Below are 19838 nucleotides of genomic sequence, written 5' to 3' on the forward strand. Positions count from 1 at the left end.
ATAAGGAGCCTGAATTTTATTCTAAATAAATGCACTGCAAACTCAAGTGTCTGAGCAGGGGACTGCCATGGTCTAGTTTATGTTCCAAAAGACTGCTCTGGGCTGCTTACAAACAGAATGGACTGCTGAATGGAAGAAGAGTTAAAAGATTATTGAAATAGTCAAGGTAAGAAATGATTGGTGGTCTGAAATAAGGAGATGTCAGTAGATATTTATTAAAAATTAGAAAATTCAAGAAAAAATTTTATAGAACCAATAAAAAACAATCCTATCTGTGGTGGGGTAGAGGAGAAAAAATTTTAAGTGACTTTAGATTTCTGGCTTGATCAATCAGGTGGATGGTGGTACTATCTGCTAAGGCTGTGGGGAAGAGTTAGATATTAACAGATATAAGAATCAATATTGCAGTTTTAAATGTGTTAAATTTGTGTGCTGTGAGACATCAAAGTAGAATAGCCAAAAAGGCAGGTGGACAATGAGTCTGGAGCTAGAAAAAAGATCTGGGTGGGATGCACAAGTTGTAGACAATTTTTAAAACTTTTTATTTTGAATTAATTTTTGACTTTCAAAAAGCTGTTAAATGTTTGGAGTTCCTGTATACCCATCACCCAATGTTAACATTTTGTGTAATCAGAGCAGAATTATAGAAACAGAAAACAGTTATTGATACGATGTTAGTTAATAATAAAGTTAACTAGTCTACAGACATTACTTAAACGTCACCAATGTCCTTTTCCTGGTGCATGATGCAACACAGGACCTCAAATTGCATTTAGATGTCATGTCCACTTAGTCTCCTCTATCCAAAATGGTTGTTTGCTCCATGAACTTGCCAGTACTGGCCAGTTATTTTGTAAAATATTCCTTAAACTGAATTTGCCTGATGTTTGCTTATGATTAGACGAAGGTTATGCATCTTGGTATCCTTCTTAATGCAACTTACCAGGAGGTACTGAATGTCTCATTATTGGTGACATTAGTTTTGAGCACTCAGTTAAGATGGGGATTCCCAGCTGGTACAGTAGGAAGTAACCTGTCTGCCAAGCAGGAGACCTAAGAGACGTAGGTTTGATCCCTGGGATGGGAAGATACCCTAGAGGAGGAAATGGAAACCAGCTCCAATATTCTTGCCTAGACAATTCCATGGACAGAGGAGCCTGGGGTTGCAAAGTGTCAGACACAAGTGAATACCACCACCAGTTAAGATGGTATGTACCTATCAGACATCTTACAGTGTTATTCTTTGAGACTATGCATATATGCTGTTTGTCATTACACTTATGCCCACTTATTCAGTATCTATAGATAATCTGTCCCTGCACTAATATTGTAGTACTTGCTAATAGTGATTTATTTCTATCATTTGTCCTATATTCACAAATAAGGAAAAGCAGTCCTTTCTCTACCATGTACTTGTTACATCAGCATTGGCTCACTGATATTTACTTTACAGACTTTAATCTATTATTATCATTATTCATTTTGATGCTCAAACTGTCCCAGACTTGGTTATTTGGAGCACTTTCTAATTGACTTCAACATCCTTTCTACATGCCCTCATTATTTTTTGAGCAATTCCTTACTTTCTGACTCCATAGATGCTCTAGGCTCATCTTTTATATTTTTCTCTGTTTCAGTGACTCTCAAACAAGTCACTACTTCAAAAAAAGTTCACCTTCTTTTCACTGGAGTATGTCTAATAGGCAGCCAGTAGCCACATGTGGCTATTTAAATTTTAATTAATTAAAATTAGACAAAACTTAAAATTTAGTTCTCCAGTTGCACTAGTTGCATTTCAAGTTTTCAATAAGCCACACAGCTACTGGCCACTAAAATGAACAATTAAGACAAAAGACATTTTCATAATTACAGAAAAATCTAGTGTACAATCCTGACTGGAGAATGTTATTTAGAAATCAAGTATATAGGAAGTAAGCATATTCACTGCTACTGGGATGATACTGCCTACAGTGAATAGAGCTAGTATCCATACATGCATGCACACACACACACACACATAACCCGCGCCACCCCCCCCCGCCCCCCGCCATATCTATTAGACAATCTTACTTTGAGAAGTCTGCCTTCAAAGGAGAGCAAATAAACAGGAATGGTAGTGGGAAAGGGGACTGGAGACGAGGCCTGGGAACACATGTCTTTTAGAATAGGAGATTCTAGAACATGTTTATATGCTACTGAGAATAACCTAAAAGAGCAGATAAGACTGATGAAACAGAAGAAGAGATAAATGAAGGGGCAAAGTCCTTTAGTAGGATAAAGACAGAGAACCCAGAGCTCAAATGGAAGAATTCACTCACAACAAGATAAGGGGCACCACATCTACTAAGTGTTAAGGACAAAGAGATGGAGGCCAATCCAGGTTTGCAGATTTGGATTCAGGAAGCTGTGACCAATTTACAGTTTGCAGAGATGGAGAATCTCATAGGTATAATGAGAAGCACAGTAAAACTCCACATTAATTGTTAAGTACCCATGTGAGGTTTATGATCATGAATTTAAAGTAAAATTAGTCTTTCTGTGTGATTTTTCTCTAGCAATATTCAGGTGCACACTGAACATAAAGGAAGAGGTTGAGTTCATTTATATTAAAGGGAAGAGAAGGGCAGGGGAGTTCAGGTAACCTGTAAGAAAATAACTATAGTGACAGATCATGGGAAAAGGCCTAGAAGAAAGTAAAATAGGAGAAGAAAAGAATGTGGTAAAGATCAGTGGATGGAAGTCTTACTGAAGTTCAAGAAATGCTACAATGGGGAGCTTTCCAGGCCTGAAGAGTAACAGCAACTACTGGGATATGAAACTTTCCACGGACCTCTCCCCAGAACTGTTAAGTTCAGCAAGGAGCACAAAGGAAACAGCACAGAAAGCCATGGCTTGAACATTACTGAAAAAAAGAAAATACTATGAACTTCAAAATACCTCTAAAGCTGAGAAATCAGCAATAAACTCCACAGAGCTACTACTGGCGTTCCATTGTTCTATGGATGTTGAGTATGGACAGTGAAGGCTTAAGTGAAAAAGGCAAGGAAAAAAAGAATGCAGATCAATATATGTCCACATACAGACCTGTTTGTGAATACTTAACAGCAGTTTTCTTTATAACAGCCTCAAATGGGAAACAATTAAAATATCCATTAACTAGTGAATGCGTAAACAAATTCCGTACAAATGAATACTATTCTTAAATAAAAAGAAATGAACTGGCTTCCAATTCTAGGACAAGATGGAGTAGATGCCTATCTTCCTCTTCTTCCCAACAAGCATGGCTAAAAGCCCAGGATGTTGAACAAACATAATAAAACTAAAAAGTCAAGAGAAGAAGGCAAGTCAATCAGAGATCTTGGAAACCAACAAAATTGGGACTTGGAAGTGAATTCCCTAGGTTTTCTTGTTATCCCTTATACATCCCAGACTGAGCACCAGAGAAGCTACCAATCCAGAAGTACCAATGGGAAGAGACAAAAAGTGCCCAGAGAAAAGCCTGCTTTCTCTAGCCAGCTTAGCAAGATAAAAGCCATTTTTAGACAATAACCATCTATTCCAATTAAACACCATGAAAAATACTGGCTCTACCCTCACACCCCCATCAACAAAGGCCTAAAGTCGATGTGAGAACCTAGACTTCAACCTCTGACAAGTTGTAATAAGCCCTTATTCTTGTGGAGTCAGCAGAGACCACATGAGGAGCCTGGATTTCCATCACCACCAAGTCTAACCATTCCTCCTCCTCCATGTCAGGGTGGCGTCGGAGAAGGCTGAGCGGGAAGGTTAGACTTTCACCACTTTGTAGGTGTAACTGACTCCTCCCAACCAGGATATCACTGGAGGCCACAGGGAACAGTAATAAGGTACTCCTCCCTGTCCCAGTCAGAGTGGTAACAGGAAGAAGCAAAGGGGAGCCTGAACCAGCTCTCATTCAGCAGTTATAAGGAACTCTTCTCCTTCCTCCAGGGGTATCAACAGCAGTTGACCCAGGAACCTGGGCTTCTATTTCTACATGATAGTAATGAATAAGAATTCTTCTTCCCCCACCAGCAGAGAATCAGAATCTGGCTAAAACAGAAGATTTAATAAGAGTCACAGTCTCATTACATAATTCCTAAAATGTACAGGATAGAACTGAAAACCATACAATCTCCAGCCTAAATGATAAAAGACAATCATTAGGACAACAACACTGAGACAACATGGATGTTGAACTTATCTGATAGAAAATGTGAAAGCAGGCATCATAAAAATGACTCAATGAGCAACTATGAACACATTTGAAATAAATAAAAACATAGAAAGTTTCAGCAAAAAAAAAAAAAAAGTCAGTCCTACCAAAGAAATAAAGAACCACCAAGTGGACATTTTAGGACTTAAAAATACCATAACCAAAATAAAAATAACTCCATAGATGAGTCCAAGACTAGAACAGACAGAACAAAGGATCAGTGAGCTTAAAGAAATAACCTAATAGGAACAACAGAGGGAAAACAGACCAGAAAAAAAAGAGAGGGGATGGTGGGCAGAGTCTCAGGTTATGTATGGGATAATAACAGATCTAACATTCAAGCCACTGGAGTCTCCAAAGGACAGGGGAGAAATCTAGCAGGGTTGATAAATGTAACAAGAAAAAAATGACTAAAAATTTCCTAATCTGGCAAAAGATATAAGTATGTAGGTTCAAGAAGCTGAGCAGGATAAACTCAAACAAATCTACAGTCAAACTATTAACACTTAGACAATGAAAGACAAAGAAAAAATCTTGGAAGTATCCAGAGGGAAAAATAGGAAAATCTGCATAGGAAAAACAATTTGAACGATAGTGGATTTCTCATCAAAAATCATGGAGGCCAAAAGGAAATAGTACATTTTTCATGTGCTGAGGAAAAAAAAGAATTATCAACCAAGAATTCTATATTCAGTGAAAATATCCTTTAGGAACGAAGAAAAAAAATCAAGACATTTTCACATAATGAAAAACTAAAAGAAAGTGTAACCGGTAGACCAATCCTAAAAATAATGGTAAGAGAAAATTCTCTAAACATAAAAGACAGTGATAGAAGAAGGGATCCTGAAATGACAGGAAGGAAAAAACACAGAAAGAGCAAATATGTAACTAAATACAAGAGACTTAAAATTTTCTTCTTTTCTAAATTGTGTTAGATAGCTGAAAGACTGTAACACTGATGGAGGTTCTTACTGTTGTACAAGAAATACTTCAGACAATTATATTACAAATGGTAGAGGACTAAAAGAAGGTAAGGTTTCTACATTTTATTCTCACTGACAAAATGTCAACACTAGTAGACTACAAGTTACACATGTATAATGTAAACCTAAAGCAAACACTAAAAAAAACTAAACAAAGAGATACAGGGTAGATTTAAAAAAAATTATAGATAAAATTAAATTCTAAAAAATGTTCAAGAAACTCACAGGAAAAAGAAAATAGGGGACAGAAAATAAAAAATAAAATGGTAGATTTAAGCCTAACAGATTTAAGCCTGGTAGATATAAGCACTAAAGAATTGATGCTTTTATGGATCAGAAGAATCAATATAGTGAAAATGAATATACTACCCAAAGCAATCTATAGATTCAATGCAATCCCTATCAAGCTACCAACGGTATTTTTCACAGAGCTAGAACAAATAATTTCACAATTTATATGGAAATACAAAAAAACTTGAATAGCCAAAGCAATCTTGAGAAAGAAGAATGGAACTGGAGCAATCAACCTGCCTGACTTCAGGCTCTACTACAAAGCCACAGTCATCAAGACAGTATGGTACCGGCACAAAGACAGAAATATAGATCAATGGAACAAAACAGAAAGCCCAGAGATAAATCCAAGCACCTGTGGACACCTTATCTTTGACAAAAGAGGCAAGAATATACAATGGATTAAAGACAATCTCTTTAACAAGTGGTGCTGGGAAAACTGGTCAACCACTTGTAAAAGAATGAAACTAGAACAATTTCTAACACCATACACAAAAATAAACTCAAAATGGATTAAAGATCTAAACATAAGACCAGAAACTATAAAACTCCTAGAGGAGAACATAGGCAAAACACTCTCCAACATAAATCACAGCAGGATCCTCTATGACCCTCCCAGAATATTGGAAATAAATGTAAAAATAAACAAATGGGACCTAATTAAAATTAAAAGCTTCTGCACAACAAAGGAAACTATAAGCAAGGTGAAAAGACAGCCTTCAGAAAATGGGAGAAAATAATCACAAATGAAGCAACTGACAAACAACTAATCTCAAAAATATACAAGCAACTCCTGCAACTCAATTCCAGAAAAATAAACAACCCAATCGAAAAATGGGCCAAAGAACTAAATAGACATTTCTCCAAAGAAGACATACAGATGGCTAACAAACACATGAAAAGATGCTCAACATCACTCATTATCAGAGAAATGCAAATCAAAACCACAATGAGGTACCATTTCACGCCAGTCAGAATGGCTGCGATCCAAAAGTCTGCAAGCAATAAATGCTGGAGAGGGTGTGAAGAAAAGGGAACCCTCTTACACTGTTGGTGGGAATGCAAACTAGTACAGCCACCATGGAGAACAGTGTGGAGATTCCTTAAAAAACTGGAAATAGAACTGCCTTATGACCCAACAATCCCACTGCTGGGCATACACACCGAGGAAACCAGAATTGAAAGAGACACGTGTACCCCAATGTTCATTGCAGCACTGTTTATAATAGCCAGGACATGGAAGCAACCTAGATGTTCATCAGCAGATGAATGCATAAGAAAGCTGTGGTACATATACACAATGGACTATTAAGTATTACTCAGCCATTAAAAAGAATATATTTGAATCAGTTCTAATGAGGTGGATGAAACTGGAGCCTATTATACAGAGTGAAGTAAGCCAGAAAGAAAAACACCAATACAGTATACTAACGCATATATATGGAATTTAGAAAGATGGTAACGATAACCCTGTACGCAAGACAGCAAAAGAGACACAGATGTATAGAACAATCTTTTGGACTCTGTGGGAGAGGGAGAGGGTGGGATGATTTGGGAGAACGGCATTGAAACATGTATAATATCATGTATGAAACGAATCGCCAGTCCAGGTTCGATGCATGATACTGGTTGCTTGGGGCTGGTGCACTGGGATGACCCAGAAGGATGGTACAGGGAGGGAGGAGGGAGAGGGGTTCGGGATGGGGAACACGTGTATACCTGTGGTGGATTCATGTTGATGTATGGCAAAACCAATACAATATTGTATAGTAATTAACCTCCAATTAAAATAAATAAATTTAGATTAAAAAAAAAAAGAATTGATGCTTTTGAACTGTGGTTTGGAGAAGACTCTTGAGAGTCCCTTGAACTGCAAGGAGATCCAACCAGTCCATCCTAAAGGAAATCAGTCCTGAATATTCACTGGAAGGACTGATGTTGAAGCTGAAACTCCAATACTTTGGCCACCTGATGTGAAGAACTGACTCAGTGGAAAATACCTTGATGCTGGGAAAGACTGAAGGCAGGAGGAGAAGCGGACAACAGAGACTGAGATGGGTTGGATGGCATCAACAACTTGATGAACATGAGTTTGAGCAAGCTCCAGGAGGTGGTGATGGACAGGGAGGCCTGGTGTGCTGCCGTCCATGGTGTCACAAAGAGTCGGACACAACTGAGCGATTGAATTGAACAGAAATGAAGCTTAACATCAGTAATTATATTAAAAGTAAGTGGTATAAATTCACTAAATAAAAGACAGAAATTGGCAAAACAGATTTTAAAAACTGTGCACAAAAATTGGCTGGATCTGATTGGGAAAAAAGCCAATCTCAAAAGGTTACATATTATAAGAGTCCATTTACATAACATTTTTGAAATGACAAAATTTTAGATATGGAGACAGATCAGATGTTGCACAATTAGGGATGGTGGTAGGGGAAGTGTGGGTGTGACTATAAAGGGCTAGCATAAGGGAGATATTTACAGTGATAGAATCATATCGTATCTTGATTGTGGTGGTGGTTATACAAATCTACACACGATAAAATGATAAAATGTATACTCTGCAATGTCAATTTTCTGGTTTTTATATTGTATTTATAGTTATGTAAGATGTAACCACGGAGGGAAACTAAGTGAAGGGTACCAAGGACCTCTCTGTACTTTGTAATTCCATGTAAATCTATGATTTATTTCAAAACTAAAAAAAAAAAAAAATCAAACTGCCAGAGTTTAAAACCAGACTCCACTCTTCCTATATGAACTTGGACTTATTTAACCAATCTGTGCATTGTTTCATCACCTGTAAAACAAGGACAACAGTATCTACTAATAAGTTATGACACGAAATAAAAAATACCTAAAAAAAGGATGCACTGCTGATATATAATGTGGATATATCTTAAAAGCAGTATACTAAGTAAAAGACACAAGAGATTATATATTACATAAATCTGTTCATATGACATTCTGTAAAAGGCGAAAACTACAGGGAGAGAAACCAGATCATGGATGCCTGAAAGTCACTCAGTCGCGTCTGACTCTTTGCAACCCCATGGACTATACAGTCCATGGAATCCTCCAGACCAGAATACCCATTGGAGCGGGTAGCCTTTTCCTTCTCCAGGGGATCTTCCCAACCCAGGGATAGAACCCAAGTCTCCCACATTGCAGGTAGATTCTTTACCAACTGAGCTATCAGGGAAGCCCCTATGGTTGCCTAGAGTTGGATATAAGGAGAGGGGAATTTAACACATCTCTGAGTAATGCCTTTTGGTATAGTTTTGACTTCTGAAGTCATCCAGATATTCTACATATTCAAAAAATAAAAGTAAACCAACAAGGATGGGGAAAAACAACATTAAACTAAATACAAACAAACCAAATCAATCCACTTAACTGTGTTTCACGTGTACAACATAACCAAACTGAACAGAGTCAAGAGAATAGTGGAAGGCGGACTAATCCAAATACCTTCACTATACGCTCTCGGTCTAGAAGAAAAACTATAAACAAATCTTAACTGTTTTCAGTAGGCAAATCCAAATTGAGGAATATCTAAAAAAAATAACTGGCCTGTATCTTCAAAAATTTCAATACCATGAAAGACAAAAAAGCTAAAGACTGCTTACTACAGGTTAAGGAGATTAGAGACATTACAACTAAATGTAACACATGATCTTGGACTGTGTACTTTTTTGGAGAAAAAAAGATGTCTAAAGGACATTATTGGAACAGTTGACAGAAGTAAAATGTAGTAACTGTAAAGCACTGAAATATAAAAGCTATAGATAAAACTTTTATTGTAACAATGTTACACTTCCTAAATTCAAAAACTGAAATAGAGTACATTTAAATATTATATTTATAATATTTATAATACTGTCATTATTCTTAGAAAACACACACTGATATATTAAGGATTATGGTATGTGCAACCTTCTTTAAAAGAGTTCAGAAGAAATTAACTAAGTAAGTAATACATATAGTATTTTATGTGTGTGTAGACATATATAAGTACATAATATAAATATATATTTATACAGAAAGAGAATACATCAAAGGAGCTGGGTTTTATTTATTTATTTATTTTTTTAGGAGAACATAGTCTGGAGCAGCAGTATAGTATATGTGTGGCTCAGTCATGTCTGACTCTTCATGGACTGTAGCCCACCAGCCTCCTCTGTCCATGGGATTTTCCAGGCAAGAAGACTGGAGTGGGTTGCCATTTCCTCCTCCAGGGGATCTTCCAGACCCAGGGATGGAACGCAAGTCTCTTGCATGTCCTGCACTGGCAGGTGGATTCTTTACCACTGTGCCACCTAGGAAGCCCATTAGGAGCAGCAGTAGAAGAGTACTATTGACCCTACTCCCTGGCCCCTAGAATACATAGCCTCAGACTGAGAAGGCAAGAGGAATCAGAGATCAAATTGCCAACATCTGCTGGATCACTGAAAAGGCAAGAGAGTTCCAGAAAAACATCTACTTCTGCTTTACTGACCATACCAAAGCCTTTGACTGTATGGATCACAACTGTGGAAAATTCTCAAAGAGATGGGAATACCAGACCACCTGACCTGCCTCTTGAGAGACCTATATGCAGGTCAAGAAACAACAGTTAGAACTGGACATGGAACAACAGACTGGTTCCAAAGTGGGAAAGGAGTCTGTCAAGGCTGTATACTGTCACCCTGTTTATTTAACTTATATGCAGAGTACATCAGGCGAAATGCTGTGCTGAATGAAGCACAAGCTGGAATGAAGATTGCCGGGAGAAATATCAATAACCTCAGATATGCAGATGACACCACCCTTATGGCAGAAAGTGAAGAAGAACTAAAGAGGCTCTTGATGAAAGTGAAAGAGGAAAGTGAAAAAGTTGGCTTAAAGCTCAACATTCGGAAAACTAAGATCATGGCATCCAGTCCCATCACTTCAAGGCAAATAGATGGGGGCACAATGGAAACAGTGACAGACTTTATATTGGGGGGGCTCCAAAATCACTGCAGATGGTGACTACAGCCATGAAATTAAAAAGATGCTTGCTCCTTGGAAGAAAAGCTATGACCAACCTAGACAGCATATTAAAAAGCAGAGACATTACCTTGCCAACAAAGGTCCATCTAGTCAAAGCTATGGTTTTTCCAGTAGTCATGTATGGATGTGAGAGTTGGACTACAAAGAAAGCTGAGCGCCGAAGAATTGATGATTTTGAACTGTGGTGTTGGAGAAGACTCTTGAGAGTTCCTTGGACTGCAAGGAGATCAAACCAGTCCATCCTGAAGGAAATCAGTTCTGAATATTCATTGGAAGGACTGATGCTGAAGCTGAAACGCCAATACTTTGGCCACCTGATGCAAAAAACTAATTGGATAAGATCCTGATGCTAGGAAAGATTGAAGGTGAGAGGAGAAGGGGATCACAGAGGATGAGATGGTTGGATGGCATCACCAACTCGATGGACATGAGTCTGAGTAAGCTTGGGGAATTGGTGATGGACAGGGAAGCCTGGCATGCTGCAATCCATGGGGTCGCAAAGAGTTAGGCACATCTGAGCAACTGAACTAAGAAGGCAGCAGAGGGAACAGTAAGTACTTCAGGCGATATTCATTACGTATCAGTTAAGACATAGAGAAAACATTCAGAAGTCAGGGATATTCAGTTGTTCATTGACAGCCCAGAGGAAGGGTTTTGGACAGAGGGAAAAGGCTGAAACAGATTTACTGAACAGTTAGAAGATTAGAGTCTGGGTGATAAAAATGAGTTAAGAGCAAAAGTGTAAAAAAGGAATTCAAAGCAGGTAAGAATCAACACTGGTAATCTCAAGGTACGCATTCAGTTTTAGCCCTAAGGGTCCCTAATGCCCTGCTGGGTTTTATCTATTGGAGTTTCTAGAGGCCATCTACTAGGAAGCTTTTCCAACTCCTTCCTGTTAGGTGGCTATACATACATGTTTATCTGTGATCCTATGAAAACCCCCTACCTCTATCATTTAACACACATTAAATAAATTATTGGTTGAATGAATTAATGACTCATATATAAACTGAGTGGACTAGATGTGAGAAAATAAACTGGAAAACAAATTAATATAGGAATAGCATAGCAGAGTTCATTTCTTAAAAAAAAACTTTTGAAGTATTTAAAATAAGGAGTTGTCTTAAGAGTCAAAGAATACAAGATGGAGAATTATTTCTAGTTGGTTTTGGCAAAAGAAACATGCTTACTGTACAACAAGCTGCTGGCACACAGTTCCATTTTCTGTTATCAGTTCATTCAGTTTTAATTCAAGGTGAACTTTACCCTATAAAGACAAAAAAAAAAAAAAAATCACAAACTGAGAAGTCTACTTTACTGACAAAATATTAAGTAAAGGTATATTCTTTTTTTTAACTTCTTATTTTGTATTGGGGTATAGCAGATAAACAGTGCTGTGGTAGTTTCTGGTGAACAGCAAAAGGACTCAGCCATACACATACATGTCTCCATTCTCCCCTAAATTCTCCCCCATCCAGGCTGGCACATAACACTGAACAGAGTTCCATGTGCTATAAAGGTATGTTCTTTTTCAAATGGCAGTCATAATATTTAGTTATCCACTAACCAAATTTTAGTAATCCTTAGCACATGGCTTTGTCTACATCAAGTATGTGTTAAATGACTTATAACCAACAATGCAGATCAAAATCTGAGAGATAAGCAGTCAAATGCTTATATCGAACATGGTATTCAAATCTAAGAATTCTATGCCCTATTCAACAAATATTTATTTATCTCAATTACCATGAATTAGGAAGATAACACACATTTTAGGCAAGTTTGAATTTAACAAATTCAAGACACAGAATGCTTTTTCCAGAAAAGACAAGTATAAAGATAGTATCATACAAGGCTAAACAATAAAAGTAACTTAAAACTGGTAAGATTCAATTTGTCACACTTACTTTTCTCAAATAATTAAGATTTATGGAATATTTACTATATTTTAGGAGACACTGTAGGAGCGGGTAGGAATCTACATAAGTATAAAATAAAGTCATTGGGAATTCCCTGGTAGGCCAGTGGTTAAGACTCTATGTTTTCTCTGCTCAGGGCCCAGGTTCAATCCCTGGTCAGGGAACTAAGATCCCAAAGCCATGCGGTGAGGGGGAAAAAAAAAAACAGGTAAAACAAAGTCACTGCTTATAAGAACTTACAATCTAGTTGGATAGACAATAAACAGGTGAAGAACACTGATGAAAACATAGGATGCTGAGAACGAAAATAAAGGGTTACTTTCTTAAAAAGCCATTAATAAATGGACTTTTAAAAAATTTAGTAGTAAAAGTTTAAAGCAAACTATCAACTTCTCAAGAAACAAAGGCTTAGGAACAATATAATCCAGAACTTGATTATTTCTACCCTGCCACCAGTAATGAGCAACTCTAAACTGGTTATGAGCAATTCAGAGCTGGTTAAGAGCTGGTGCTAGATTACCTCCACCCAGCTGACATGACAAACTGTCACGCTGCCAAGTGAAGATTTCAAGGGTGTGATATCTAGAGACTAATGACGTAAGTAATTTCATCAGAGGATGGAAAGTTTATTATCTAGTTACTATTCTTCTTTGAAACAAGCCTTTAGACATATGCAGAAATCTAACCTGAATCAGCCTATTTTTAATGAGCATATTTTATATGAGAGATCCTGAGGTTCACTGACTATAAAGCTCCAGGGATTGAGCAATAAGCACAACATATTGTGTTATATGTTGATGTATCTCAACATAAAAGTCTGCATAAGTTAAGCTCTAAAAAACAAAGGCATCAGTTGCCATAAAATTAGCAGTTAGGTGGCTGCTGCTACTGCTGCTAAGTAGCTTCAGTCGTGTCTGACTCTGTGCGACCCCACAGACGGCAGCCACCAGGCTCCCCCGTCCCTGGGATTCTCCAGGCAAGAACACCAGAGTGGGTTGCCATTTCCTTCTCCAATGCGTGAAAGTGAAAGGTGAAAGTGAAGTCGCTCAGTCATGTCCGACTCTTAGCGACCCCGTGGACTGCAGTTAGGTGGAATTGGAACTAGATCTAGCAAACCTTCCACTAAAAACCTAGATACAAATTATTTATAAAATCATATGTGATTTATAAAACAGGTCTTTCATTCACCAGGCATTTAATATTCACAATCCCTACTATTCAAGAGTGATCTTGAGAAGGTCCATGATATGCAGTAATTTATGACTCAACTAAAATTCTGAATCCTATTTGCTGTCACACCAGCATCTGTGTCACTTGACTCACGAGTGAGCCTAGCCAACTGCATCAACATTTACGTCTCAAAGCAGTTGTACCATTTTAACATGTATGTATTTTATGGTAGAAACTGTATACTAGCAAGGCACTCCCAAATGCTTCTCAGAAAATGTCTAGGATCTACTCTATTTTGAAAACAATAAAAACTATTAATAAAGAGTAGAAAAACAGTATAATAATTTCACTGACAGAAAAATGTATCATGCACTGTATCAAATGTATTGAACACTGTATCAAGTCAAGACTAGAAATAAAAAAAGATATTTAACGGGGTTCTAACATGAATCATTGCCATTGAGTCAGAGCCTACCTAATATGTTCATTACTTCCACTGGCTGTTAAACAGAACATTCTTTTGGTATTAGTCAACAATAACATAATTACATATTAACCTGGTCAAAAAAAGAGTGAGAGAGAACAAGCATACACAAGATACATACTACTAGGGTGGAACACTGAAATTAAAAAGCATTATGAACTGAATTAAGGAAACGAATTTCTAAACTGTAAGGTACTACCCTCATTATATACTTTAACATGGAAATACACACATATATATATGATACTTAGTAAAAGAAACAAATCACAAAATAGGGTATATAACTCAGAGTTAATTTGTAAAAATAAAACATACTACATGTATTGTTATATAAAATTACTATAAAGCTCCCTACCAAAACATTGATCAAACTTTGGTTGGTAGGATTTCAAGTTTTTTCTTTTCTGTTCATCTAGATTTTTAAAGTTTCTACTACCAAGGTGTTTGCTTTCTAGTAAAAAAAAAAAAATGAACAAAAAGTTTAAAAAATTATTTGAAGGTCCTTTTTAGTGTTAGAAACCCATATTTGAAAACACTTAAGAAAAATCTGGTATTCCCTACTATATTCACCTGCAAGTTCAGTTTTATTTACATCTGTCACCATTTTATAAATCTGGAGAGTATTAAAACAAGTTTATTTGGGGCTGAGAGGGGGGAGGTTTCAGTAGAACATTATGAGTTCAGCAAAACAGTTCCTAGTTTCCTTTGAAGCCAGGGACAGTGGCTAAGGTTAGCCAAAAGATACAGTTCTGGCCAATGAGGTGTAAACAGAAGCTGCCGGTAGAGCAACCAAAGAAGCTGCTGAAAGGCACTAACTTCAGCAGTGGCCTGAAAGGCTAAAAAGCTTACTCAAAACTTTCTATAATCTCATGCTGGAAATGATAAAAGTGGGAGCCCAGGGCCCACCAAGATAGCGAAGCCCTTGTAAACACCCAGGCTTTCTGTTGGCATCTTTGAAGGCCTATGCTTGAGTAGGAAAGGTGAACTGTTAACATAGATCAGCCTTACGATGAGTGAAATCTAGCCTGGAATCAGCCAAATCCCTAACTGGATTAAAGAGATCAGCCTCTAGCCTAACCACACGCCAAAAGCAAATTTTTCTGGAGGGAGGAAAAAATATCCAGAGCTTCAAGTTATCTCTAAAATATTTCATATTTCAATATCCAGCATTCCATCAAAAATTATGAAACATGCCATTAGACCAAACACCAACCCCCCTCCACGAAACCCCAAAAATCAAAACCTGACAAAGAGGATCAGATTCATGACAGACACAGACAATGGATTTAACTGACAGAGTTTGGTTTTGGGTTTTTTTGAGATAGAAAATGAAATGAAAAACTGAGCAAATACCTGGAAATGCTAAAATATTGTCAAATGAAAAATTTAGAATTAAGCAATAAAATGACCAAAATGAACATGTATTTAACCACAGATTAGCCATAGCTGAAAAGAGGACTGGTGAAATAGATGATAGATTAGTCAGAGAGGAAGAGCGCATAAGAGACATATGAGACATAGTAAAATGGTCTATTATTCATGTAACTGAAGTCCCAGAAGAAAAGAGAAAGAACAAACAAGGGGGAAAAATGGAAAGAGATAACTGCCTGGAATTTTCCTAAACTGAAGACAGACATCAAGGCACAGTAACCAAGAGCCCCTAGGAACACCCAAGTAGGATAAATATAAAGAAAACCACACGTAGGCAGGGCATAGTAAAACTGATGAAAACAGAAGATAAAGAATCCTAAGGCGACTAAAAAAAACAGGGACGGTACTCACAAAGAAATAACTGTAAGATGCTGACAAGAAACTATATCTGGTGATAAAAATGTGCAGTGTGATTCAATCCACCATAGCTTTCTTATTATCCATCCTCATTAGGAAGGTTCAATAACAAAATAATATATCCTTTATATGTGAGGAAATAATGGAAGATCAAATATCTGATCATCTTCTATATTCTCATTTAAAAAACAAATCAAATTCTTAGAGGGCATTATTCTATATATATTTCAGAGCACTAATCATGGTAGGTTAATATAAGCAACTATATCACATTAATATGTATAAGCAGCATACTTGAAGCTTATATTACTCTGGTACTATCTGAGGGTTTATATTCTAACTTTATTTCAGCTAGTATTATAAAAATTTCACATAGAAAAATCTGGGATTATTTTAATTTTATAGTACATATATTCTCATACCATACAGTAAATATTACGTGAATTTTTGCATACAGTTTGGGAAAGTCAAATGAATACAGATATTTGGGCAAAACACAATACATACACTTAAAAACTGCATGAGTCTAAACTTTTTTTAGTTTTCAATCACAAAAACACTAAATTTTAACAATAATCTCACAGAACTCAGTAATTTTCAACTGATGAAAAATTTTCTTCATCTGAAGGAAACTTCTAGATTTCTGATCAATGTTCTTTTATATAATAATTAATTCTATAAATCATTTTGGACACAGCTGCCTAGCTGATGTAAAAATAAAGGCTGTACTTAATTATCTTCTATTTACAGATGGATTTGTTTTCTCTTTAAAAATTATTTATTATGATCTAGAATGACTCATTCCTTTATTAGTCCATGTTTATAAATTTACAATATCTACAGATGCAGTTTTTAAAATACCTACATACTCATTATGTCTTAACTGGACATGTTTAAAGAAATCCTAAAGTATGCATTATTTGCTATAATCACTGTACTTTTTAGTTTTTATTTATTTTTAAAAATGTTTTCTATAAATTTATAACAAAAAACATACACATAGTTGCATATAAGAATACATTGTTACTGTATTTTTTTTAATGCTTGTTTTAAATAGATAGGGCAGAAGCCATATTACCACCCCCGCACACACGAAAAAAAACCTACAAAACAATCAATAACTTAAGGCATGATCCAGAAATTCAAGATAAGCTTGTTGGTAAAGACTTATTAACTAAGCAATTACAGCAAAAGGATGTGACGGACACTGCATCTGGATTTACTGCTTTACAAGTTGTGTTGAGACAAACACCCTTAATTAATGAGAACTTCTCCATATGAGCGATTTGGTTTAATCAGTCATATCAATATAAAAGCATACTTTTTAAATCATAGCACTTGAAAAATAAAAAAAGGAAAAATACTTAAGGAGTTTGTGGTGAACTCCAGGACCAAACAGCTTTAAAAGCATGGCTGCAGATCACCTTAGCCAAAAGAGAATTTATAGGAAGGGGTACCAACACAACTCATTAACTTTGTTTAGGTGGCAAAGAATACAGAGAAAGGACACCAAATGAAGTACGATGATAACCAGAACCAGAAATTAAGGAAGAACATGCTTCATAAAACAGGGAGCAGTCAACAATACCAAAAGATGCTGAAAGACCATGTAAGAGGAGGACTGAAATATGACCACCAGACTCAGTAACACAGTAACATTAGTGAGAGCTGTCCATGCATTCCCTCCAACCCATTGTGGGGTCTGAAGGCAGGTTAGAGTAGGTTGAGAAAAGAATAGTTCAAGCCACAGAGGAATGCTGCAAAACAAAACAAACAAACAAACAAAAAGTATAGAAAAATGCACTCATGAAATATTATTTATCTTGAATGTTTGAAAAGAAAACTGAAAAAAATTAACATTAACAGCAATTAATAAAGCATCTGGGAAATAATTCAAGGTAAGGGGTTAAGTGTTCTTAGCAATTTTTGAATTGTTTTGATAAAAAATCTATCTTACTACTAAGGGAGCTTCTTATTTATGTTTCTGCATGTTCCCTAGAACTTTAGCACTGAAAGGAATCCTATTTACTGAAGAATGAGTGAAGTTCTCATGCACAGTTGAAAATCTTTAGGCAACAATAACTTAGCAACTCTTTTGGGTACAAATGCCAATTGGAGCTAGGAAATCAAGTATCTCCCTTGGAGCAGGTAAATCATTTCCTCAACCCTAATCCCTTTCCTTATGGGACAAGCCCAAAACTTTACTCCCCAATCATATCAAATTAGACTGCAGTGGGCTAACCCAAGTCTGCCAAATTTTCCCTCTAAACTGTGGCAGAGAACTGAGTCAGACCTTAGAGGTCTTAGGGTGAGTGGTCCTTTAGGGGTCTAAAGGCCTGACTACGGCCCTTAGCATGACAGGGATATATGGTCAAACAGGCTTAAAGACTGATTTGGCATTTTTTTAGCTGTCAATAAGAAATTAGAGTGGGTTTATGGAGAGAAGCAGAAGGGGGAGACATGTAGTCTCATCAGACACATAAAAGGAATACAATGGAATCTCATCATTAAACAATTTTTTTCTCTTTCCTCTTCATTTTACAAAGTGAATAGTTATTAAAACTAGAGGGGAAACAGAAAACATTAACTATTCACTTTACAAAATAAAAGGGAAAGAAAAAAAACAGTATTTAAATAATAAGCACTTATACTCAATGAGCACAATAAACACATGATATAGGGAGAAATGCATCAGTGAGTTTCATTCCTATGTCCCTTCTGCAGTACCTACTGCTGTACTGAGAGAAACTCTATGCAGCATATATTTTTTATCTGCCATGGCACCAAATGCAGGCCAGCTATTTTATGCAGTGGTCAACCAAAAACAAATAAACCACCCAATATTTTAGTGTACTTTATGAGAAATTAAAAACAATGTTTTAGTGTACTTTATGAGAAACCTCAAAAACAATTTTGACTATGTGAACTGTATCTGGTCTGTTATAGTAAGACCTGCAGCTCCTTTGTAACTCCCTGACAACTTTCTAGCTCTCATTGGTCATATTAAAGTTCCTATAATCATACTCCAAGGAGCTCCCTAGGAACTTTCTAACATCCTTCCCTTTTTTCTTTGAGCTAATTTGGTACACTTCAGTGCCTTATACTCAGATTTTCCTAAGTGATTCTCCTAATAATCTGTTGGAGTCTTTCTGACCAACAGTACAGAAAAGTGACAGGCAGTAAAACCATATGGTTAGGAATTTAAGAATCAGATAAGCTCTTTATAGGAATCATGGCTCCACCACTTAATAGTTTTGTAACTTTGCAGACATCATTTAACCTCTATGAATCCATTTTCTACATCTATAAAATGGACATAATGCTACCTACAACTCACAATGCTAATCTGAAGATTAAGTTAAATAATATGTTAAATAATGTAATTATTTAACTTATATTAAGTTAAATATTTTATTATATTATTTATATTGTATAATATATTATTTATATTATATAATATATATTATATTGTATATTAAATTATATTATTAAGTTAAATATATTATTAAATAATATAAGTCCTTAGTACTGTGCACGGTATATGCTGTTCTAATTACTAATGGTAATTATTAGCTTAAATTCCTGCTGAATTCAACCTGTTTCATCGCTTTCTCCTAAGGCTCCACAATTGCTCTTATTTCCATGACATTTTTATGAAATTTTATAAAACTTATGCAAGAAACAAATTTATTAACAAAATAGAATTTGTATGAATCAAGCTGCTTTTCTATCTTTCTCAGACTCACAAGGTTAATTTAATATTCCGAGATCCATTTGGGGGCCAAACAATATTTCCAATGTACACATTAATGTGATCAGTGTTATGCATCCCTCCCAACCACTGAAATACTCTTCCTTCTAAAATTTATTTTAAATAGTGAGCGGATCTTACAAAGTAACTATCATTTAAGACAAAAGAACTGTAAAGGTTA

The 19838-nt window shown here is 36.2% G+C and overlaps 1 protein-coding gene across 9 annotated transcripts in view; it reads right to left on the reverse strand.

Moving 5' to 3' along the window:
• The window catches only part of RASA2 (RAS p21 protein activator 2), a 126479-nt gene that overhangs the window by 63160 nt on the left and 43481 nt on the right, over positions 1-19838 (reverse strand). For all 9 annotated transcript variants that reach the window (XM_061419903.1, XM_061419897.1, XM_061419917.1 and 6 more), the window contains one exon: positions 11736-11812. In XM_061419903.1, the coding sequence (XP_061275887.1) occupies positions 11736-11812 (77 nt within the window). The remainder of the gene's footprint in view (positions 1-11735; positions 11813-19838) is intronic.

Source organism: Bos javanicus, chromosome 1 (assembly GCF_032452875.1).
Source record: "Bos javanicus breed banteng chromosome 1, ARS-OSU_banteng_1.0, whole genome shotgun sequence".
Lineage (NCBI taxonomy): Eukaryota > Metazoa > Chordata > Mammalia > Artiodactyla > Bovidae > Bos > Bos javanicus.